General features: G+C 40.7%; 2 protein-coding genes and 2 non-coding genes across 8 annotated transcripts; 3 read left to right on the forward strand and 1 right to left on the reverse strand.

The window, feature by feature from the left end:
* The first annotated feature begins 532 nt into the window (after positions 1–532).
* Positions 533–15,068, forward strand: klhl21 (kelch-like family member 21). Of its 2 annotated transcripts, none has more exons than XM_044211721.1 (5): positions 533–690; positions 8,000–9,084; positions 9,983–10,388; positions 11,987–12,059; positions 12,426–15,068. In XM_044211721.1, the coding sequence occupies exons 2-5, from the start codon at positions 8,058–8,060 to the stop codon at positions 12,753–12,755; spliced, it is 1,836 nt and encodes a 611-aa protein (XP_044067656.1). In that variant the 5' UTR covers positions 533–690; positions 8,000–8,057; the 3' UTR covers positions 12,756–15,068. The 2 variants fall into 2 exon arrangements, with proteins under 2 accessions (XP_044067656.1, XP_044067657.1); XM_044211722.1 differs by lacking the exon at positions 533–690 and adding an exon at positions 7,071–7,225.
* A 53-nt stretch (positions 15,069–15,121) lies between these two features.
* Positions 15,122–24,647, reverse strand: zbtb48 (zinc finger and BTB domain containing 48). 4 transcript variants are annotated; one of them, XM_044211717.1, is made up of 11 exons: positions 24,445–24,647; positions 21,715–22,451; positions 21,266–21,573; positions 21,088–21,193; positions 20,873–20,965; positions 20,687–20,773; positions 20,338–20,492; positions 20,039–20,175; positions 19,540–19,704; positions 19,309–19,397; positions 15,122–17,368 (listed from the first exon to the last, which is right to left on the reverse strand). In XM_044211717.1, the coding sequence occupies exons 1-11, from the start codon at positions 24,569–24,571 to the stop codon at positions 16,940–16,942; spliced, it is 2,433 nt and encodes an 810-aa protein (XP_044067652.1). In that variant the 5' UTR covers positions 24,572–24,647; the 3' UTR covers positions 15,122–16,939. The 4 variants fall into 4 exon arrangements, with proteins under 4 accessions (XP_044067652.1, XP_044067651.1, XP_044067654.1 ...); XM_044211716.1 differs by having other exon boundaries at positions 21,715–22,454; XM_044211719.1 differs by having other exon boundaries at positions 24,470–24,607.
* trnar-ccu lies at positions 17,618–17,690 on the forward strand. Its single transcript has one exon. It is a non-coding gene; the product is annotated as a tRNA-Arg (tRNA).
* On the forward strand, positions 18,903–18,975 carry trnar-ccu. The gene has a single exon. It is a non-coding gene; the product is annotated as a tRNA-Arg (tRNA).
* Positions 24,648–24,737: the final 90 nt, after the last annotated feature.

The following is a 24,737-nucleotide window of genomic DNA, read 5'->3' on the forward strand; positions in this document are numbered from 1 at the left end:
AACCCTGTTTTCAGTTTTGTGACGATGCATTTTACAGCTAATCCAAGTTTTTTTTTATGTATTTATCTTAGGAAGTAGGATAATATTTTCTCAACCCATAAAGGAACACTTAATCCTTCAGTTTATCAAGTATAAAGTTGCACAAAATGGAAATACCCAAATAAAGTACAAGTACCTCGAATTTGAACTAAAGTACAGTACTTGAGTAAATGTACTTAGTTAACATTCCTTCACTGCCTAACAGCCTACATCTCTTTTACAACCAGTCGTGCGTGGTTAACTATCAGTGGTGGAAAGTAACTATGTACATTTACTCACTTTTGAGGTGCTTTTGAGGTAAATTTTCTGCTACTTTATATTTCTACTCCACTACATTTAATTTGGTACTTGGAGTATATTTAGATTTTTACACTGTGGTATTGCTACTTTTACTTGAGTGAAATGTCTGAATACTTCTTCCACCACTGTTAATTATCCCTGACTCAGGATTGTCCAGTGTGGGATTGTCTGCGTGTTGAGTCTGATATTTACGACAGCACGTGAAGGCAACATATATTACAGTACAGGGTATCATGGCGCAGAAGAGGCCGAAGAGATCCGCAGCATCAAACTTTAATTTCAGCTCGATTTGTAACGTGTTAACGCGTTGTACTCTATAAACTTGTTAACAGACGGTGAAGACAAATACTGGTAAGTAAAACAGAGTTGGACTGTTTTTTAAGGTCGTTATTTTGTCCAAGCGGAGGAAAGATTGACAGTAGCAGTAACGTATAATGTAATACTGTACGTTATGTCCGTTAGGAAAATAACGTTAACGTTACGAGCTTCGTATAAACATGACATTACTTTTATGTTACTATGCGGTGAAAGGGAGCGCTTCAAAATCATATAATAATAAATGGTCCTCATAGCACTTAAATGGGGATTTTGAAATTGAGTCGTTACGTTATGCGTAAAGTTGATTAAGCTAGCTAGAAAGAACAGAAGTTGCTAAACAATTTTCAGCACGCCGTGTTTTTTGTGTCATTAGCATAATAAGTAACTGTGTGCTTTAGCTTTTAGTGACACTTCATCTCTGTGTGTGGCTTTGGGCCTAGCATTGTATCTGAGCTATGATCTAGCATTAGCTTCTGCATTTGAATGTTATCATTGGCCAAACATGGCTTTTGAAGGAGAAGAGTGATATTTCGCACTGAGGCCTTACTGTTTTCTGCATGTATGGCTGCATGGCCTGAATTATGCAAATGTTTATTTTAACTTCTAACTGTAACTCTTGTTACAGGAGCAGGAATTACAGGAATGCAGGGAAGATGTAGGAGTACATTGCTTGGTATTGGAAATTATCCCTGGAGACATAACATGAAACAAACCGTCTGGGTGGCACTAAAATGTATTCTGCCCTGAATTCCTAATACAAGACTAATTAATAATTTGCTGCTTTAATCACTTGGCATACAGAGTGTAAGCTCAGTCACGAAAAGTTTTACTTGACCTGGTACTGGTTCACTCACTTAAGTCAAGGACACTTCAGCAGGGCACCGTAGTGGAGCAAGTAGAGAGGAGATCTTTTACTATTTTACTTAAAAATAGCAATACAACAGTATAAAAATAATCACAATTAAAAGTCCTGCATGCAAAATTTCACTTAAATGAAAGTACACAACTAGTAGCAGCTAAATGTACTCATTATGCAATGTGCACCACTTAGGTTGTTTTAATTACAGTATATAACATTTACAGTATATTATTGGAATACTATTATTCTATACTATATAATTACTGATGAATTATCATGTAAGCAGAATTTTAATTATGTCAAGGTGGAGCTAAATTTGAACAACTTTATATAAGTGTTTGGTAGTTTAATCTATAACAATGCATTGTATTTTATTAGTTTGTCATATGTGTTACATGTAAAATCTTAAGCTGAAAAGTAACTATAGCTGTGAAATAAATGCAGTGGAGTAAACAAGTAACAATATTTCCCTCTCAAATGTACTGGAGTAGAAGTATCAAGTAATATCAAATTTAAATGCTGGAGTAAACACCTCAGAATGGTACTTAAGTACAGTACTTGAGTAAATGTACTTAGTTACACTCCACCACTAGCAGGGCAGATGCTTGCTGAGACCCTGCTTCAATATGGGTTGTTGATTTTAAAGGACAGTGAATGAATTGATTAGATAATGTCTTGCTATGTGTGTTTGCATAATAAGTTTTACAAACACAAGTGCACTATTTAGATGAGACACTGTGGCATTAACATACCAAGAACATATATCCATTCTCACACGTTCCCCTTATCTGAGTGTTGTAGCCTCGTGTTGGCCCTCCTCCATGGGGAATGAGATGAGTGTGGTGTGGTTGCCTTTTTATGGCCAGGCCAGGCTCAGCTGTGGAGAACCAGGGGTTTATGTCACTCCGCTCTGATGGTTGTGTTGGCCCCAGCAGCCTGAAGCGACAACAGAGAGAGCAGCTGTCTCAGTGTGGTTGTTAGCCTACCAGGTGCTGCGCTTGACCACACGAATCTGAGCACTGTTATGTTGCAAAATGGGTCAACATATTGATGACTTGATGTCTGTATTTCTGCAGAAAAAAAGCCTTCCAGGTTATATGCTTCTTTTCATATTCTCTGCCATATAGTCATTACTTTGATATTCAAAGTAGCCTAAGCTTGACACTTGCAAACTAAAATATTAAATATGAATAGCCAAGTTTCAACAAGACAATACTGTACACAGTAGAGGTATTCTGCCGTTATGATGACTGATACTGAGATGACAAAAATGCAAAACAGTGTTGAAGCCTGTATGTAAATCGTCTTTGGTGGTAATTGCAAACTCGCACCAGCAAAGGGCAATGCTAGCAGTCAAACCAATAGACAGAGAAAACACTATAAGCATCTACATGTAAACTGAGCCTGTTTTTCATTTACCCTGTTCACATGCACAGAACAGATCCCAAATAAACACCCCCTCACTGAATACTTTGACTCTTGGAAGCCACATAGTTTTATGAAGCTGTGGCACAAAGTCATGCCTTGCAGTGAATAAATCAAGCCAACTTTTTTTTTCTAGATTTAAATGTTGCAAGATGGCTTTTACAAAACCATGCTTTGATTTTATGCGTTGTTTTGGTTTTGTTTCCCTGAGTATTCTGCCTTTGAATTTCTTGCCTTTGTCCAGACTCAAATATCTCAGCAACTATTCATTGGATTGCCATGACATTTTGTACAGTCATTCATGCTCCCCAGAGGATGAATCCTACTCACTTTGGTGATACCCCTGAAGTTTACTCTAGCGCCAACATGAAGCTGACATTTGTGGTTTTTGTGAAATATCTCCAACTATTGGATGGATTTACATTAAATTTGGTTCATACATTGATGACCCCCTCAGGATTATTTGTAGTAATTGTGTTGATCCCTCAAGTTTTCATCTGACGCCATCATCGGGTTAAAATGACGTTTGTCCAGTATTTTGGTTTAACAACCAAATACCTGCAAAACTATTGACATTCCCATCAGCCTCAGCTGTACTTTTGTGTTTGGTGCTAATTAGCAAACGTTAGCATGCTAACATACTAATCAGCACATTAACATTGTCATTGTGAGCCATTGTCTATATATACTGTATATAAAGATGGACGACATGACAGCTCCCCAAAAGTGAAGCCAAAACATCTCGATCGCCCCCTGGTGGTTGTCTGCAGTATAGGTCATAAACCCAGCATTTCTTGCAGTGAGCGTTTACAGAAACACTGGTGACGCATGCTTATGATGTATGCCTACTTTGAGCTCGCCCCAGGCTCGTGTTCAGAAATACTTACAAAAACACAGAGAAATTTCCACAGTTCCAAGACAATAATCCATTATTTAGGTAAAATAAATGTAATAGCTACATAGCCTACTCCAAATATTTTACCAACCTGTCCAAGCGCAGTAACATGACATCTGTGTCTGCCCTCAGTCCCTTCTCTCATTGCTCTCAAACAAGGAAAAGCTAAAGCTACACCTATTGTCATTCGTGTTTGTCCTCGCCATCACTTTCTTTTTTTGACTGTTTGGCAAGGGCTTGAATGTAACGGACGTTCATTTATATGTAAAAGTCGTGCACTCTAGCTTTAAATCACCTGTGACTAAGTACAGTCTCACAGAGCGGCAAGCATGGCTGGAGACTCTTAGTCTTCATGTTGGATGTTTTAACTCTGATTCAGTAGGTTCATTTAGTCACTGCCTTAAAGTCAAAGTAATCTGTTTCTATTTACAGTAGTTCTAATTGTTTGCCTGTCTCCAAATATAGCAATAGACCCTCTCATCAACCATTTTAAGAAATTAACATATACCACTCATCCTCTACAGTTTTGGCCAGGACATTAGTCCTCTGACTAACAGCATTGTACCTCTCTGAATGTTTTTGTCCTCAATATAACTGCAGGTCATGAGTTTAGCTCCAGGGGCAGACAGGCTAATACTGTTATGGTACGTGATGAAAGGGGGCATAGGGTCCCTTTCACTCATATAGCCAGGTTGTGTAGGTCGTATGCTGGCTGTTACACTGGTCTCTCTGTGCTCCTCACTCATAGCAGTGAGATTGTTTCCACGACCTCTACTGTTTCCCTCCTTCTCACCTCACCTCTCTCATTTCCTTTGCGAGTATAAATTTCTGTCAGCTATTCTCGGAGCTGGTTGGTAAACACACTGATTGTAAGTTATGCAATGCTTCTGACTGTTGGAGCAATAATCTACCCTCTGTGGGAAGATTTTGAGAAATTATCGCTTTGCTCTTTGTGATAATGTGTAGTAAAGGATAAAACAGCCAAAGAACAGATGTAATAGTTAAATGACTCCACTTTTGTGAAAGAACATTTTCAGTCTTTGTAACAGAGAGCAGTGGGAGTAAGAAATCACAGAACTGAGTGAAAGGAAAGCTCGCCACGTCTTTGTAAGGAAATTCCATCGTTCCCTCTAACATAAAGACAATCCTTACACAGAAGTTAGGAAGGTGTGTTTTTTCAGTGCAGGTCTGGGATGTGAGGTCCTGTCTGTCCTTCAGAACAGGGCAGAGCTATGTGCACCGCTGCATTGTTGAACCCTTGTGTGGAATGTGTGCTAAGTCCTTTGGCCAGAGGACCAGGGGCTTTATTACAACCTTTAAACAAATCTCTGTAAGGAGATACCTCTGTATTTTGAGAAGGAATGATCATCTCTAAATATTGACAAGAATCCTGGATAGGCCTTTAATGCAGGTTTCTACTAACTCAATCCCAACTTTTTAAGTGTGTTCAAGTGTTTTACAGATTTTTACCGTCTGTTATTTTTGTCCTGATGATTTAATTTGAGTGAATAACTGAAATGTAATCCCCAATACAATGTCAAAATCAACTATACTTCTGATTAAACAGTCATGAATGATTTACAGGATTATAGTACCGTATATATTTCAGAATTTGAAGCAGTCTTTTCAGAACCTATTCTAATGTCAAGATGTGATCAATTATTATTGGCGTTTCACTAAACAGATTTGAATACTAGGAATGAAAAAATCCACGTTCTTCACTTTTGGGGTCTCAAGACAAACAACAGTCCAAAACTCAAAGATATTCAGTTTAGGGCTGCAACTATTTGTATTATTGCTGATTATTTTCTCAATCAATCGATTATTCGTTGCAGTCTAGACAGTGTCAGAAAATATTATGAAATGCCCATCACAATTTCCCACAGTCCAAGGTGACGATGTCTTGTTTTGTCCGACCAACAGTCCAAAACCTTAAGATATTCAGTTTGCACTGATATAAAACAGAAATGCAGCAAATCCTCAAGTTGGAGAAGCTGGAACCAGCGATGGTCAGTCAATCATCAAAATTGTTGCTGATTAATTTTCTGCCGATTGACTAATTAATCAGCTATGTCACTGAGCTGGATCAATTCACTATAATAATGTAAAACACGGAAAAGCAGCAAATTGTCAGATTTGAGAAGCTAGAACCATCATATTGTTGGCATTTTTACTCAGAGTCTACAGCCACGCTAGCCACTCTGTGAGGCTTATGCACAGCGGTGCTTTGAGCTAAATTCTAACATGCTCACAGTGACAATGCAAACATGATGATGTTAAGCAAGTATAATGTTTACCATCTTAGTTCAGCATGTTAGCATGCTAAAATTAGCTAACTAGCACTGAACACAAAGTAAAGCATAAAGGTACAGCAGCATTGTATTGGACAAATAAAGTCCTGATGATGGAACTAGATGAAAAGCTAATGGGTCACCAAAGTTATTACAATTCATCCTGAGGGGGACATGAATGTGTGTACCAAATTTCATGGCAATCCATCGAATAGGTGTCAAGAGATTTCACCCAAGACCGCAAACATCAAACTCTTGAAGGCGCGAGAGGAAAAGTCAGGCGATAACCAGTGTCAGTAAGAATCATCCTCTGTGGACCATAAATGTCTGTACAAATGTTTGTGCCAATCCATTTAGTGGGTGTTGAGATACTTCACTGGATAAGTGTACATTTTGACCGTGGCAGGATCAAAAGTCGGGGGATCACCAAAGTCAGTGAGATTCATCCTCTGGGGACCATGAATGTCTGTACAAAATGTCATGGCAATTTATCCAGTAGTTGTTGAGATATTTCAGTCTGGAACAAAGTGGTGGACAGACCGATTGCAAAACAAAAACTGGATTTGTTCTGTATGTACTGTCCTAGTACACTGAATCTGAAGCTAATTTTATTATGTTTATTAAGAGTATGTTTTTGACAGCTGAGCCATCCCTGTTTCTGTTTGTCTGCTGTGATCAGAGCATGTCTGTGCTACTGTGGTACTTTGCAGAGTATTATGACAGGAAGCTCTGTGTTTTGGTCTGTTGCTGTGCTGATGGGGGTGAGGAGGCCCGGGCTCAGCCGGCTCCTCTCTCAAAGACCACTTACTTAACGGTGACTGACCACAGAGCCATACCAGTGGGGGGGTTTATACTCTCCCCACAGCATCAGCCCACGGCATGTTAGGTGTTCTCCCTAAATCCACCCCCCCCACCCTTGCCTGGAAATGGACACTGCTGGTGTATTTATAGCCCCTGAGCACAAGGGAGCTCTCTTCTTAAACACGGTTAAGGAGCTGGTCATATTCACCAGAGTCGCACTGAGCTTCGCTGTCGTATATTCTAGACTTTTATTCTCTGTCACTTTGCTTGTGAAACGTACCTGGAGGGGCTCGTCAGGTAGTGGAGAGAACAGTTTGGGTTTATTTATTTAAAAATTCTTGATTTATTTGTGTCAGCTGACTGTTACATTGCTTACATGTTTGATTGTGTAGTTACTAAAATAACCACAAGCCTACTTAAATGTGAAATTAACTGATGGGAAATTAATTTGGTTGTTTGCTTTTAAGCATTTCATCTGGCACTGAGAATGCAGAAGTTAAATTCATACATCTATTTTGATTTTGATCTTTGTTAGGACGTATTTTAACTGTGAAACTTTCTTGAATGTCGTTAAATGTCATCATAGCCATTTCTCAATTCCTTTACCATTACAGACCACTGTGTATAGATTCATGTTTGACAATGGTATACATGCTATAAAATCTGCCACGATTAGTCGATTCATTGATTCGTGAAGCGACAGAAAATTATTCGGCAGCTACTTTATTAGTTCTTTAATCTTAAGTAATTAAAAGTAAATTCCTTAGTTCCAGCTGCTCAATTGTGAGGATTTCTGATTTTCTGGATCTTTGTTTTGCCTGTTGTTGGGTCAAAACAGGCAATTTGAAAACGCCTACTTTGGCTTTAGAAAACTGTGATGTGTATTTTTCACTATGTTTTGACATTTTATAGACCAAACAATTACTTGATTAATCATAATAAATCAGCACATTAATTGATAATGAAAATAGTTGTTAGTTGCAGCCCTAGATGGTATGTATGTATGTATAATGGTATGTAACGTGTTGTGTTGGAATTTGATGTTATGTTTCTGGCATTTATCTGTTTTAGATGAGAACAGCATTCTGAGCACAACCACGGGAAACTGAGACACCCAGTGAGAGGAGAGATGGAAAAGCCAGTCTTGCAGACACAACCGTCCACCCTGCCTTTTTTCGACACAGCCCATGCTTTCAACCTGCTGCGGGGAATCCATGAACTCCGTGCCGAACGAAAGTTTTTCGATGTTACTTTGTGTGCAGAGGGCCGCGAGTTCCACTGTCACCGCACAGTGTTGGCCGCTGCCAGTACCTACTTCCGGGCTATGTTCACAGGAACTTTGAGGGAGAGTGTTATGGACCGGGTGGTTCTACACGAGGTGTCAGCTGAGCTTTTAGGTCTGCTGGTGGACTTCTGCTACACGGGACGGGTCACTGTCACTCAGGATAATGTGGACGTCCTGCTGAAGACGGCTGATCTGTTTCAGTTCCCCTCTGTCAAAGAGGCCTGCTGTGCTTTTCTGGAGCAGCGGCTGGATGTTTCCAACTGCTTAGAGATCCAGGACTTTGCAGAGGCCTACGCTTGCCGAGAGCTGGCGACCAGTGCTCGCCGCTTTGTCCTAAAAAACATAATGGAGCTGGCCAAAGGGACTGACTTTGAGCGGTTGCCATGGAAGCGCCTCCTTGAGTTTGTGTCAGACGATGAGCTTTGCGTGGACAAGGAGGAGACAGTTTATCAAATTGCAGTGCGCTGGGTGAAGGCTGATCTCCAGCGGAGACTGCACTATTGGCCCGAGCTCCTCCAGCAGGTCCGACTCCCCTTCGTCAGGAGGTTCTTTCTGTTGGCCCATGTGGAGAGCGACCCACTCGTCTACCTTTCTCCCACCTGCCTCCGCATGGTGAACGAAGCGCGTAGCTTCCAGTCCTGTGAGTATGACCGCCATGACAGGCCCTGCCACCGTATGCGGCCACGGCCATCCACGGGATTGGCAGAAATCCTGGTGGTGGTAGGAGGCTGCGACCAGGACTGTGATGAGCTGGTCACAGTGGACTGTTACAACCCCCAGACTGGACAGTGGCGCTACCTGGCTGAGTTCCCCGACCACCTTGGAGGAGGCTACAGCATAGCTGCCCTCGGAAACGATATGTATGTCTCGGGTAAGTTACTTAAAGATGTTCAAACACCTTTTTACACACTTTTTCAACAGATATTTTGTATCAGAAGGCAGTGGTTGGCATCCAAAGCCAAATATTCGAAAAAATTACACAATTACAAAAAAATACATGAAAATAATAATAATTTTATTATTGGGTATGGAAAATTGCATTGAAGAACTCAATATGAGTATAGAAAATGTATATGTGTAAATGTAGCACAGAGGGTAATGTACGCCATCATAAAGTAGATAAACTGTGTCAATCACACATTCAAACTAAAATGAATGTTGTTCCATCAGATTCTTGTGTGTTTCTTGAAGTTAGACTTCAATTTTACCTGGTGTCCCACTTACTGAATGACAAGCCACAGACAGTGTGCAGTGGTTACAGTTGCTGTGTATGTTAGATTCACTTTAGTGTGAAGGCTTCACTCAGTAGATTTCCATTCCCGCTCTGTCATCTTATGAAATGGCCATCAGACTGTGCTTATAAATAAACTGCAGGCTCTTTGGCTAGAGGCTCTATGTGTGAACCAGGCAAAGTGAGGCAGGACATGGTGTGCTGCCAGGACAGCAGTGGTGTTATAATCATCATCATCATCATCTTCGTTACCAGTGGACTGGCCTATCCTGAAAAGAGGGTGTTTCCCTTCATCCTGGAATTTCACTCAGAGCTTGTGTCTCCTGCAAGACACTGGTGGTGGGCTATACATTTAGCTGTGTTAGCCATTGTTGTTTATCTTATTACCTGGATGATTGAAATTAATCTATACAGAAAAAACAAAACTGCTGTTTTGCTTTGTAGTATGTCTTATTGTGCACCATGAGGTTAAGCAGCAACAAATGGAAATCCTTGATGCACAGATAACATGTTGAGACAACATGTCTGTGTTCTTCAGGTGGCTCTGATGGCTCTCGCCTCTATGACGGCGTGTGGCGCTACAAGTCCAGTGTCAACGAGTGGACAGAGGTGTCCCCCATGCTGAAGGCCCGCGAGTACCACAGCTCTTGTGTGCTGAAAGGTCAGCTGTACGTGGTGGCGTCGGACAGCACCGAACGTTACGATCACGCTCTGGACTGCTGGGAGGCCTTACCGCCCATGCTGCACCCCATGGACAACTGCTCCACCACCACATGCAGTGGACGCTTGTATGCCATAGGCTCTCTGACTGGGGAGGACACCATGGCCATCCAGAGCTATGATGCAGACACCAACCGCTGGGCCATGGTCAGCTGTGGACAGCTGCCCCCATGGTCCTTCACACCAAAAACTGTGACCCTCAAAAGCTTAATCTACTTTGTCAGGTGAGTTTCATATCCAAACTAGATCTTTATACTTTCATTTACCGTTATTTAGAGTGCACTTAGGAGGAGAATCGGCTCCCATCTTACTTTAAGACACTGATTAGTTTCCTTTTAGAACAGTAATCCAAATACTAATTGTAAACACCAGTGGTGGAAAGTAACTAAGTACATTTACTCCAGCACTGTACTTAAATATAATTATGAGGTACTGGTTTTCATTTTATGCTACTTTATACTTAAGAACGAAATATTGAACTTTTTTACTCTGCACTTCATTTATTTGATAGCTTTAGTTACTTGTTACTTTAATAACTATATTTATAAAATATAACACAACAACTTGCTCCCAACTTGTTTGGGCTTGTGACCCCTTACAAAAAAGCAGTGTCTAGTTGGGGCATTTCCACCAAAAAGAGACATTTCCCCTCAAAATGTCTCAAATATTTTCATTTAAATGACTGTTTGAGACCCAAAGCGGTAAAACTCTCCAATAATTCACAAAAATTAGAGACAAATTAGCTCCACCTCGACCAGATAGAACAGTAAAATGCTGCTTATACATTGATGCATCAGTATTAATAATGTAATTTATAATAATATGTAAGTCACATGGGCAGATTTTCTATAGAATGAGTACTTTTACTTTTAAATAAATTTACTTAAGTAGAATTTTAAATGCAGAACCACTTGTAATGGAGTATTTTTACATTGTTGTATTGTTACTTAAGTAAAGGATCTGAGTACTTCTTCCTCTTCTGGTAAACACTTTATGATAAAGGCATCAAGACTGCATCATCTAGTAAACAGTCATTCTGTTGTTCTACCACATGAGTGCGCTGATGTACTAATAAGACGGTGTAGTCCCTCATTCGTCCGGGAGTGTTCTATCGTAGAAAAGGTTTCAGTCGTAGTCATCTGCTTTCAGAATCAAGACGTTTCGGCTCCCATCCGGAAGTCATTCTAAATTGTGAAAAATGGACCGGGAACTCAGAAATTTAACACAGAGTAGCTTAAATTTCTGAGTTCCCGGTCCATTTTTCACAATTGAGAATGAAACCTTTTCTACGACTGATGTACTAATGTTGTCTTCTTTTCTGCCCAGTTTCCTGCTGTGAGAAATGACAAAACAAGATGGCGCTAATAGAGAATGACAAATTTCTTTTCAAATTTGGTGCTTTTGTAAAATATCAGTGTACAAAATATACTAATCATGTTATAGAAGTGACAGTCCACAAGGCAAAGGTTAGAGGGATTAAGGAGTTAATTACAGTTAAATTAATTCAATGTCTATATATTTTGTAAAGTTGTACACTTTCAGTTCTTGTGGCTCTCCATTTATTGATAGATTATTCTTGATAGAACAAAATGACATCTTTCTACATAAATGTGTTACATTAAATGTTAATAAGGTTGGTTATAGGTGCACTTACATGTAGAATACTTGAATATTTAGGATGTAACTGATTATATCAAAAGCCAGAAAGAAACATTTGTTCATAGTACATTGTTGTTGCAATAGTCAGTAAAGTTTGCATTAATACATTTGTAGCAGTTATTGTTTTGGCAGCAGCTTGACTTTGGTGTGTTTCTATTTGTAGGGATGACTCAGCTGAGGTTGATGCTTACAACCCTCAAAAGAACGAGTGGTACAAAATTAGTCCGATGACCCAGGTTTGTATTTCACATCTGACACTTGTTTGCTAGCTTGCTTTATTCTGACCTAGCGCCATAAACAGAGGTGTCAACAACACTGCAGTAAATCCAAAGATGATAATAAAAACATAAAAACTTATACTGTACTTATATTGTAATGAGATATGGGCGTCTATGTATGTCCACGGCATGTATGTGTGGTTAAAGGAAAAGTATAAAGCTTAATATTTTTACACTCCATTTTAATTAACTACCTGTATTATGTATTCGCTTGTATTTTTACTTACTAAATACAATATATTCTTACCTTTTACTACCTTTTCTAATTTTTTGGGTATGTACATATTACAACTACATTTTCTTAATCTCATTTCTTTTATCCAGGTCCACGTTGGAGGCAGTGTGGCAGTCCTGGGTGGTAAATTATACGTGTCTGGTGGTTATGACAATACGTTTGAGCTGTCAGATGTGGTGGAGGCCTACGACCCGACCACCCGCACGTGGACTCTTGCTGGACGGCTGCCTCAGCCGACGTTCTGGCATGGCAGCGTCAGCATATTCCGCCAGTTCATGCCCCTGGTGTCCAGTGCATTTGCACCTACTGACATACCCGAGTCAAACGCCATTCACATGCACCGGCACCAGCGTCACCAAGCGCTCCACAATCTCAACAACAATCTCAACCAAAACCAGGATGTGAACCCAGCACACTGAGTTTGGACCTAGAAATCCCTGTTAGAGTTTCAGTTTCAATTCTCTTTGTGCCATGAGTAGTTTACCTCATCACAATGCTAGTTGTTAAAGGCAGAAGAGAAGACTTAACATTTGAGCTAAATGTTGGAGTGGAAATGAAGTTATTGCACGTGCGCCCAGTTTCTCAATGATTGAGATTTATAAAACAGAACCAGTCGTACGTGTGAAACTACGTACTACGTACGTATAAAACTGACGAAGAGAATGTGTATGCATATTTCTGTCTTGCATACACAGAGTTTTAGTTGTGAATCTACACAGAGTTTTATGTATCCCTGATGGCCCCTGATGTTTCTTAGCCCCGGAAGTTAATCAAACCAAACCAAACAGTTAGTCCAAAATCAAAAGTGTCTTTAGTTGTTCGAATGGCTATACTCGAAGGCGGACAGTGTCTCCTTGAAGGCATTCATAGTGTTACACTTGGTTGTTCACATGAAAAGTGACAGAAATAGTTATGTGAAGAATGAAAAAAAGAGAGCTCGAGAAGTTCACATCCTGTGAATGTCGGATCATCGGTTTTTGGAAAGTTACAGAAATGGGCGGAGACATCCCCTCCCTAATCCGACATCGAAAGGTGTGTGGGAAGGGGTTTCTGAAACTGTTTGACCATCTGACAAGTACTTCTGAAGAAGCATACTGGCAGCGTCATCCTAGAGGTCTTTTCACCGAAATATAGTCTTTGACAACACTGTCCATAAAGCATAAATGTCACCTTTGTGTCGTTTGTCCAAGTATGTATTCTAGTGCAGCGTCTTCTTTGCCTCTTTCTGGTGCGTCAAGCGGTGATGGGCTTACTACTGCCCCCTGAGGCCCGGAGAGCAGAACACACCCACTGTAACTACTGTTGGTGAGAATCACATTTTTGGTGTGTGTCCCCCCCATTGGCCACAAGGGGCAGCAACAAGCCCATTCCACACTAAAACATGGAAAAGGTGAGATTTATGTTTTATGCTTGTTTCAAAGACTTTCCCTTCGGGGATCAATAAAGTATTTCTGATTCTGAAAACTGTATGTTTTGGTATTACGAGAGAAAAGACTTCAAGGATGAAGACTAACTGTTAAATTCCCCAACCTACATAAAGAGCAGATCCCACAGACTTTACATTGTGATGATGTCACAGATTTGACAATTTATAAATTGATTTTCTCGGCTTTACAAATATAAAACCTCCATGGATCAAAAATTAGAAAGAGTTATAATTGACCTTGTTTGCAGTTTGAGGTGTCCTGTCAACAGTTTTACAGACAGCTCTTTTATAATGGTGGTCTATGGGGGAAATGCTTTTTGGGCCGCAGGGGAATGTTTCGTTGCAATATCGCGCGTGGCCACTGTAAAAAATTGGAAGCAAGGCTGAGCGGAGGCGTCTTATCCAGTTCTTTTTATACATCCATGAGCATAACACACCAGAATCTCTGACTCAACTGTCGGCGGTCGAGTTGCATTGTGGGTGATGTAGGCATCAAGTTTTGGTGAGAAAGAAGATTGAGTGAAATAAAAAGCCCATCTCTTAGATTTAGATCTTTTAGATCTTTAATTTTTTACTGTCCACCATGAGTCTGTCAGTGTTATTGGAATGCAAAGCTAAATCGGTGGATTACTCTTTTCACAATTTGTAGCCCAGAGCAAGAGCCAAATATTTGGTCGGAAACAGCAATAATCTGTTGACATTCCAAAAACGACGACAATCACAATTGATATCTAGCACTAAACAGACATATGGCTGAATAGGGTGGGTTGAGATTTACTAGGAGAAATATCTTGTACTTGAAGGTGTGCTGAGTAATCTTCTGTCATCGCAGGATGGTTGCATGTGATGTTAACTTGTCCCAGGTTGATACTCTATTGCTTGTGATAATTAGGCTGCACAGCATCTCCTTGTGTCACTCCTGCCCCTTAAACTGGGCTACACCAGCCTTTATAAACACCAGTCGAATGTGCATGAAGAATTTTCTTTAAAAATTGTGTTTACGGATGTTTTAATGTTTTGTATTTTTACTTATGGATATATTTGTGCTGTGGTTGCTTAAGATGCCCCTGCCTATCAGTTGCAACAAGAAAAGTAACACTTGGTAAATGTTGGTGATGGGTCACCAGTCACAACTGGAAGTGCAAAAGAATCTCAATTTGTTCTCATGTAAAATTATTTTTGCTTTAATGGTAAAAATATTTTTGAGTGTTTTTATGGTGATGTTAATGCATCATTGTTTTCTTAGTTTTCATACAAGTTTGTGATGTTGAATCAGTTTTGTAAATACAGTATATTCTTAACCTTACATACTGTGTTTGTATAATGTTTACAGTGTGGTTACCATAAATGAAACTGCAGGCAGGTCTGAGAGTTTATTCTGCTGAGTCGCATTTGATGAGCTGTTAGCAGGTTGCTAATATATTTCACACAGTGGACAGTAGTTGCGGCTGAGTGTGAAAAGACAATAAATGCATTACATTTTTTATAAGTAGCAAGAGTAAGCTAATCTGGTCACTTATAAAGCTGTGTATTTTAACATAAAATCATTAACCTGTGTAGCGTCTTAATTCCAAGTAAGGATGTGCTGATGACTGTAAACAAACATTAAAGGTGCCCTGTGGAAGTTTCTTGTCAACGAACAAAACTTATATTTACATTCAGTGATTCTCACCATAACAAACATGCTGAATGTATTTGCTTCTACATAAAATATTTGTAAAGCCAATTTTTTTTAAATATTTTCATTCCTTAATTCTTTACATCCATGTTTGTGTACGAGCAGTCTTCTTCACTGCCTTTGCGGAAACACTGCTACGCTTCTTTGCGCATTATAGCCACCAAATAGCGTGAAATTGATCGCCCGCGTCCTCGGTTGCATACACATTACAAACAAAACGGGAACCCCTCCTTAGTGCTACTAGTGGTCAAAAACACCACAGGGTACCTTTAAATAGAAAAGATTCAACAAATATCTGCCCTGGTAAGAGCTCTACATTCAGTGTCCCTACTTTAGCTCTCTGTACATATGGGAACATCCATTGTAAAGCAAAAGTTTGACATTTTGGGAAATACTCTTATTTGCTTTCTTGCCAAGCGAGATCAATATCACTCTCATCTGTCTACAGCCAGCAGCTGGTTAGCTTAGCTTAGCTTAGCTCAAAGACTGGAAACGAGGAAACAGCTAGCCCGGCTCTGTCAAAATCTGCCCACCAGCACCTCTAAAGCTCACTAACAGCCCTTTTCCCTACACGTGCTGGTTTGGCTCGACTCTGTTTGACTGGTGGTCAAGCAAGCAGAGTAAATGAAGAGAGGGAGCGGCGTTGGTGAGAACAAAGCAGTGAATCAGGTTAATAAAATGTTATTTTCTGATTGTTTCACAGCGGTTACATTCTAATGCACATATAAACACGTTGAGGTGCCACCACCGGATTTTGTGTGACACACTTCGCCCTGTCCCAGGCCTCTCTGCTCTGCCTGTGTGTGTGCGCGCAACTCAGCCCCGTCCTCGGTCAAACAGAAACCGCAACCCGCTTGGAGACGGTCGGGCGCGGTTTGGCCTGACTCATCTCAGTTGTCGTTTTTACACTTCGGTTTTTGTACAGACTTAACGAGATATAAATATAATTTGTGATCTTTACAGTGCCAGGCTAGCTGTTTCCCCCTGTTTCCAGTCTTTGTGCTAAGCTAAGCTAACCGGCATCTGGCTGTAGCCTTATATTTAACGAACAGACATGAGTATGGTAGTGATCATCTTATCTAACTCTGCCAGAAACACAATAAGGATATTTCCCAAACTGTCGAACTATTTCTTTACTACCCTCAGTAACAGAACAGATTTTCCAGCTGCAGTAGGCACATTGATAAAAGGAGGCTTAATAAAACAAGCCAAAAAAAATATTATTTCACATTCAAGCAGCCTTCACAAGCATGCAGTTCACTTACTGTGTTAACTACTAAAAGCATGAGAATTACTTGCTGCTCCCATCTCGCATGTCTAGAAACTCAACAGTGGCTGACTTTGTTGCAGTTTCTTTATCTTTGGATCTGAAGGTCAAACCATTTAGGCTGTGCCTCATCTTCCCTTGTGTCACATTTAAGTGCTTTTCATTTAGGAAGTGGTCTTCACAGTAACCTTAATTCTAAGTGGGTTGCACACAGTCTCTGATCTTTCAGTCCTCAGGTCTTACTCTCTGATATATTCTCAACAATTCCATCCATATCCATTGCGGACTCGTATGCCTCAGTGACCAGCTGCGTTTGCTGCAAGCCTTCTGGCACAGAGAAGCTCTCCACTGCCTCGACGTGTCCTAGGCTCTGGTTGGACACCACCTCCTCCGTCACCGCGTCGCTCGACTCGATCACCACCCTCACTATGCAGCCAGAACTGAGGCCTGTCGCGGAGTCAGGCTCTGGGTTTGTGGATTCCTGGACGTCAGCGGTCTCTGGGGCGTAATCTGTCTCCTCTGCGATCAATGAGGCTTCAGCTGCTTCGTTCTCACCAGGATTTCCGTCCACATCTGGCACTATCACGTTCCTCAGTTTTCTCTGCCGGGGGTTATAGTTCTCTGTGCGTTTGTGGATTTGAATGTGACGTCGCAAGTGTGCCTGAAAGAGAAAGCATCCAGAGATGTAAGGGTTGAGTGAGTGTAATGAGTTGAGGGGGTAAAAATGCAGTTAGTATTCATTTGGCCTGAGTAGACTTGAAACAGTCAATTAATCAGTTCGGGCACATTCCCTGATTTTACCTCACACAAAGGCTACCATCCCTGTCCATAGAAAAGTGACTCACAAAGGATTACAGTGTGAATACCACCGAACACAGCTTGTGCACAGTGACTCCCCGGCCCTGCAGCAGCCTCAGTGGCCTAATGGATAAGGCACTGGCCTCCTAAGCCAGGGATTGTGGGTTCGAGTCCCATCTGAGGTGTGTAGCAGAGTGGCGCAGCGGAAGCGTGCTGGGCCCATAACCCAGAGGTCGATGGATCGAAACCATCCTCTGCTATGTTGGCAATTTTTAACAAGAAACTGAATCGCTTGATTGCACAAAACAAGACGTTCAAAGTCATTACCTTGGGCTCTGAGAAACTGTAGCAGGTGTTTTATAGACCAAACAATTAGTCGATTAATCAAGAAAAGTAATCTGCAGATTAATTGATAATGAAAATAATCGTTAGTTGCAGCTCTAGTATTCTCTGTATCTTTCCACCATGTTTCTAGCTTTGACCAGGTCATATGTAGGAAGTTTCCGGTCTCAGTTGTACATCTGTTACAGTCTGGGGAAACATTACTATTAAAGCAACTAATCCTCTCAGGTGTAATAAATTCTGTGGAGGATTTTAAAATTACACAACTTAAAGGGGAACTCCACTGATGTTAAGCATCAAAGTCTGTTTACAGGTCTTGGAGAGTACTATTGCATATGTGAAAAAGGTTGTATTAAGCCTGTTGTGGCTCCAGAGGGAGCTGTGTGAAGTCTGATAAATTGCCTCAAGTCACTTGAGTCAGCGTTGGTTGGTGCTGAAGACCACAAGTTTGAAAATGAAATGAAAGAAATCTGGGGGTGTGGCGTTCGAAAGAAGTGAGGTTAGGAGACCTCTGTAGCCCACCATTCATCTCTGCTTGAGGCTCAAGTTTAAATTAGCCACTACTAGTTCTAGCTCATAAAAATATATATATCTTTGCTGTTTTTCTTAGTCTTCGGTTATAGCTAACTGAATATCTAACTGAAACAGAAACCCAGTCTCTTTTTGTCATATTCTAGAGAAATTCCATCTTTAACAAACAAGTGTATTCTCTTAGTATTTTTCTTAGTCTCGGTGATAGTGAACTGAATATCTTGGGGTTTTGGACTGTTGGTCAAACAACACAAGACATCTGAAGACACCACCCTGAGCTTTGGGAAACTATAATGAGCATTTTTAAAAAACGTTTTTGGCGTTTTATAGACCAAACAATAAGTCTGCAATGTTGGACGCAATGAACAACATCACACAGGCACTAAACACATTCAGGCACATTCCCTGATTTTACCTCACACAATGGCTACCATCCCTGTCCATAGAAAAGTGACTCACAAAGGATTACAGTGTGAATACCACCGAACACAACTTGTGCACAGTGACTCCCTGGCCCCGCAGCAGCCTCAGTGGCCTAATGGATAAGGCACTGGCCTCCTAAGCCAGGGATTGTGGGTTCGAGTCCCATCTGAGGTGTGTAGCAGAGTGGCGCAGCGGAAGCGTGCTGGGCCCATAACCCAGAGGTCGATGGATCGAAACCATCCTCTGCTATGTTGGCAATTTTTAACAAGAAACTGAATCTCTTTGGACTGACAATACAAGACATATCTCTGGCTCTGCTGCATTGATTTTTTTGATCAATTTTTCAACTGTCCATCATGAGTCCGACAATGTTATCAGACTGCAATGCTAAATTGTGGGAGTACTCTCTTAAATCTTGTATTTCATAGAGCAAATGATTAATCAATGAATCCATAACAGGCAGTTAATGTAAATAATTGTTAGTTGCAGCACCAGAAGTGAGCCTACCTGTCGGGTGAACTTGTAGCCGCAGTCTATGCACTCAAACTTCCTCATGCCCTTATGGCGACGCAGATGAACACGAAGTTGCTCCCTCGCTGGTGAAGGAAAAAAACACAAAAAGAATCACATTAGCGAGTCCTTAACTCCATGCTCATCAGGGCACAAAACATGATGTATTCATTAATAATGAAAGTAAACTGGGCCCATATATATTTTAATCAGCATGGTATATCTTACCTTTGAAGGTTTTGCCACATATGTGACAACAGTGGGGACGGCCTTCCTCGTGCTTGCTGGCCTTGTGGCGGACGAGGGCGCCTTTCTCTGTGAAGCGCTGCTCACAAACATCACAGCTAAAAGGACGCTCACCAGTGTGTGTCCGGTTGTGTTTATCTAGACTGGCTGGAATTAAAAAGACAGTGAGTAATGCAATAAACAATTTCAAACAATTGACAATATCAAACAACTGAGTGAAAGTAAGTAGTGTGCCGCTATCATTAACAGAGAAAGAGTTAGTGTTCAAGAACTTATCTCTGACTGCTCAGAGTGTTTGGATTAATCTATTAGTTATTTATTTACTTATCAATTAATCAAATCCAGGGGTTTTCAAAGACTGACATTCTGTGACATTCTGAGCCTTAGTAATGTTAAAAAATATATTAACTGCAACACGAAAAGAGTTAATGTTAATGGATTTTGTCACTCCTATTATTAGACCAGGAAGGATAGTTGTCACCTTGCGTCCTGAAGGTTTTGCCACAGAGATGACATTGGTATGGCCTCTCACCACTGTGTATACGCAGATGCATGTTTAGGTTGTTCTTCTGGGAGAATGCATGGCCACATAAGTTACATACAAAAGGGCGTTCATTTCTGTAAAGCAGAACAAAAGGACAAAACAATCTGCACAAATGCTATCACTCCAAATTTACTAGTACCCATATTATTTAAAAGGCACATTTTCCAGAGCTGTTAGCTCCCTCTAGTCTGATCAAAGCAGTACTATAGCAGATAAAAAGAAACATGTTCCACTACCTGTGAATGGCTTTGATATGCATCTGCAGGCCGTTTCGACTAGAGGCTCGATGGCCACACTCCTCACACACAAACGGCTTTTCGCCTCGATGTTTGGCTGCTTCATGCACACGCAGCTCTGTCCGAGTTAAGAAGGTTTTGGGGCACTGGGGACACTAAAAAGTAAAACATTGTTTTAACAGACTGACAACTAGAGGTGTATACCTTGGATGACTTTTAATGAAAAAATAAGGGCAACTGTGTGAAACCTAAAGTTTTGCAACACATTTTAAACCATGAAATCACTATTTACTGTAGACACATCACCAGTAAGTCAAAGTCTCATTGAAAGACAGTCAAGAAGACTTACTGCATGTGGTTTGGGATAACCATGGGCCTTCATCATGTGGATTGTCAAGTTTTTCTTGTACATAAACTGCTCCTGACATGTTGAACACTGAAAAAAATGACACCATGTCAATTACTAATCCCTAATTTTAGATTTGATATAATTTATTATGTGCTATGTTCTGTGTTTATTAAGTGTAGGCTGTACCTTGTGGGGCATATCTCCTGTGTGCGAGATAACGTGCAACCGTAGCTCTTCTTTTCCATTAAATGTCGAGGAGCATGTTAGGCAGGTGTATGTCTGTAATTTTACCACAGCACAAACACTGATGTTAAACTTTTTAGGATCTTACTTGATATTGAAGACAGCTAACTGAATTGAACACAAAAGTTGCTTTCTCATAATTATTTTTTTTTGCTCACCTGCACTCTGGCACAGTCTCTGATCTCATGTATCAAAAGATTCTCCTTCCTGAAGTACCTCTTTCCACATTTTAGGCAACCAAAGGGCCTCTCCCCTGTATGCCGCCTATGAAAAAGACACATTAGTGGCTATTCTTTCAACAGTAATTTGAAAGAAAAATACTGAAGACGTATATACCTGTTGTGGACTTTGAGGTAGTATTTGCTCTTGAAGGATTTGTCACAGATGGGACACTGCACAGAGTCCTTCTTGGAGTCTTCTTCTAGAGCCTCACCATTCTCGTTTTCGTCTGTTTTACTCTGGGCCTTGCGCTTCCGTGCTGTTGATGTGGATGGGGCTAAGGAACTGGGCTCGGCAATGGGCACGTACTCCTCATCTGTGTCTTCAGTGATCCCCTCAAAATCCCCCACATCATCATCTTCTTCTACTTCCTCAATTCCCTGGCTAACACCATTGTCATTTACGTCAATCTGCAAGTCAGTTACCTGCAAATAGCACAAGTGTAACAATAACCACCATATTCATCTTTAAAATCACCAATATCATTATTTGTACTTGCAGTTATATGTAGTAGAAAATGCCCAATCACTGTAATACTTTTTCATACATATGCTCATGTATACTACCTCAGGTTCAACAGTTGGCTGATCTGGGTTTTGGTTCTCCACAACATCATCACCACTTTCTCTCTCCATGGGAATAAGTGGAGCCCTCTTGCTGGCTTTCTCAGGGGCTGTAAAATCAGTGGTGGGGCTCTCATCTGTCACCAGTCGCCTGGGGCCCTTCACTACACGACCAGAGCGGGTGGTGGTGGTAGTGGTGGTGGTGGCCATGCTAAAATTGGCTTTGGCAGCATCAAAGCTGGACTCATCTTTTGTGATTGCAAGCAAGTTCTCTTCTTTGACTGAACAAGGAAGAGTTGTATCCGATGTGGACTTTCTAGGTCTGCCTCTTTTACGTTTTAAAGGAACAGGATCCACAGAGGTTTCCTTGAACTGCTGACAGAGTGCAAGTGCTTCTGGTACACACAGGCTGGCTGCTGCATTCTGCACCTTGTCCAGGTTGTCTGGATCCAACTTCAGCTCTCCGGTGTAGACAAAGTTCAGGAGCAGCTCCAGGCCGTCACTGGGGCACTCCTGAAGGCAGAACTCCATGCATGGGGCAGTGGGCATGTTGGACTGTTGGAACAGTTCACTGAAACAGGCAAGGATGTTGCGATGGGCCAGGTAGACCACCCCACCTCCCACATTCAACACTGCATCACAGAATCTCCCTACTGCCCTCTGTTGGTTCAGGGAGGACAGGACATGCTGTGCATGGTTGCTCTCTACTGCAGGCATCCCTCGGGTTTCACTGTAGACTGCTGCTGCATGAGACAGAGACATTAAACTGTATGTATATAAAGAATTTATTCCAGAACCCTTTGCACTCCTATGGACCACTGCACTATTTGTAACCTTGAATACACTGTTTACAGTAACAGTTTGACAATGTATATAGACGAAGGCTGCAACTAATGATTATTATTATCATCGATTAATCTGCTGATTATTCTCTCAATGAATCCATTAGTCTATAAAATGTCAAAAAATAGTGGAAAATTATTTCCCAGAGCCCAAGTTAACATCTTATGATTCCTTGATTTATCAGTTCAAACCCCAAACATGTTCAGTTTACCACCACGTATGTCAAAGAGAGGCAGCAAATTCTCACATTTGAGAAGCTAAAGTTTAAAAAATGTTTGGTATTTCTGATCAAAATAAATGTAGCAAATGACAATTATCAAAATAGTTGCTGATTAATTTTCTGTCAATCGACTAATCGTTTGTGGTACATTGTTGTTTATACAAATGTATATAATGCATACATATATTACGGAGCCCCCTAAATGTCACGGCAAGAATTATTTTGAGGACTACTTTTGCATTCCAAATATGTTTTGCGTTCCCTCGCAATTCAATTTTCGTTCTTCTTCCATTCCTTCTGAGCCGTATGTCTATTTGTAATGGAAGTTAGTGTGGGGATTCTCAAGTTACTGCATTTAGCGTTGTTTATGGACACCTCACCTTATATGATGCCCATAAGGAACATCAATTATTGCTCCACACTTATAGCAACAGGCCTTCTACCAAAACCTGTTTCAGCATTGAAGGTTACTTTGTTTTGTACAGAGGACCCTGTGCAAAAACGCAAAAAGCTTTCAAACGTGCGTTGGTCTGCATTCCTGATGTTTCTCTGCAAGTGGTTCAATGCTGTCTGCTCTGTGACAGAACCACAGACTCTGTTTGCAGCATTTCAGTTACCTTCTTGTTTTGTTTTTTTACTCATACAAATACAGCACATTGGCTTTTTGAGGTAGATTCAACTGCACATCTGTAATTCCACCTCTGGAGATGTCTCCTTTTCCTCAGTGAAACCCCTCTGGGGTCCAGTACAGTACAGAGTACAATAACTGTTCACTGATGAAACCAACAGCAACCTGCAGATTGGTTTACTTTCCCTAATTACATAACAATGCATGCGTATTGAGCAGTAGCACTATAGCAGCATACTTAATGCCCAGTTCAAAGTAAAATTCAATGAGCTGATATACTGGAGCGGAAATAGACATATGGCTCAGAAGGAATGGGAAAAGTATTGCGAGGGAATGCAAAAGTAGTCCTCAAAACATTTCTCGCCGTGACCTTTAGGGGCCTCCGTAATATACACATAATCGACTAATTGTTTAAGTCATTTTTTTTTAGCAAAAATAGCAAAAAATACTGGTCCCAACTTCTCAACTGTGAGGATTTGCAGCTTTAATTTGACAGACGCCACATTGGAGCTCTAGGAGATTGTGGTGAGCATGTTTCACCATTTCCTGACATTTTCTGGCCAAAACATTTTTTTGTTTGTAAGTACACAGAGCCAGTGGAAACCAGAGAGGCACATTCGTTGTATGTCCAAACATACTGGGCCAATAAAGCTTATTCTGATAATTTCACAGCTATGAGGCTGCAAATAGTTTCCAGAGTTAATTTGAAATTGCACAACATGGAACATAGCATATCTGAAAATTTAACATTTTTAAAAGGTGTTGATTGAGAGCTTGATATCACTTGCATCAGGTTAAGTCATCCACTTCTTACAAACTTAGCTAAATGAATTACATTTGTGTCAATGATAGCTACCACATTAAAATTTGTTTATTATTAAAATAAAGACTGAACACTTTCTAGTATATTTTCCTGGAATTATCATATTTCTACTGTTGAGACTGCTTTTCTTAAAATTATTGGAAACCCCTGGCTACCTACGCAGCTCGACGTTTATTTCCTAGCACATATTTTAAGACGCTCCCTTAGCATGGTACGCACCCGACAGCTGCATTTTGAGACTCACATCTGTAGTATCGATGAAAACTGATTGTTTGCTCTTATTTGTTGAGGAGCTGCACCCGCTTCGGGTGTACTGTAAAATGAAAACGTAGCAAAGCCGCTGCATGCACCTTCTTTTCGTTTCATGTAGGCCCCTAAAAACTGCAAAAGGAAGAGGATGTGACGCTATTTACGCAAGCGAACTCCGGGAAAAACGTGTGTTGTCCATTATTAAACATTAACATGCACAACAGTAACAATAAAATCGCTACAAATAAAATTATTATTTGAGG

The sequence above is a fragment of the Siniperca chuatsi genome, linkage group LG10 (assembly GCF_020085105.1).
Source record: "Siniperca chuatsi isolate FFG_IHB_CAS linkage group LG10, ASM2008510v1, whole genome shotgun sequence".
NCBI lineage: Eukaryota > Metazoa > Chordata > Actinopteri > Centrarchiformes > Sinipercidae > Siniperca > Siniperca chuatsi.

Bases quoted from the DNA above. Each gene is read 5' to 3' on its own strand.
- klhl21 (XM_044211721.1), top strand. From the start codon at position 8,058: ATGGAAAAGCCAGTCTTGCAGACACAACCGTCCACCCTGCCTTTTTTC. The intron at 9,085-9,982 runs GTAAGTTACTTA...TGTGTTCTTCAG, and splicing joins AAACGATATGTATGTCTCGG to GTGGCTCTGATGGCTCTCGC. The intron at 12,060-12,425 runs GTTTGTATTTCA...TCTTTTATCCAG, and splicing joins AAATTAGTCCGATGACCCAG to GTCCACGTTGGAGGCAGTGT.
- zbtb48 (XM_044211716.1), bottom strand. From the start codon at position 24,571: ATGCAGCGGCTTTGCTACGTTTTCATTTTACAGTACACCCGAAGCGGG. The intron at 20,774-20,872 runs GTACAGCCTACA...CATTTTTTTCAG, and splicing joins CAGGAGATATGCCCCACAAG to TGTTCAACATGTCAGGAGCA. The intron at 17,369-19,308 runs GTAGGCTCACTT...TTTCTCTTTCAG, and splicing joins GCTACAAGTTCACCCGACAG to GCACACTTGCGACGTCACAT.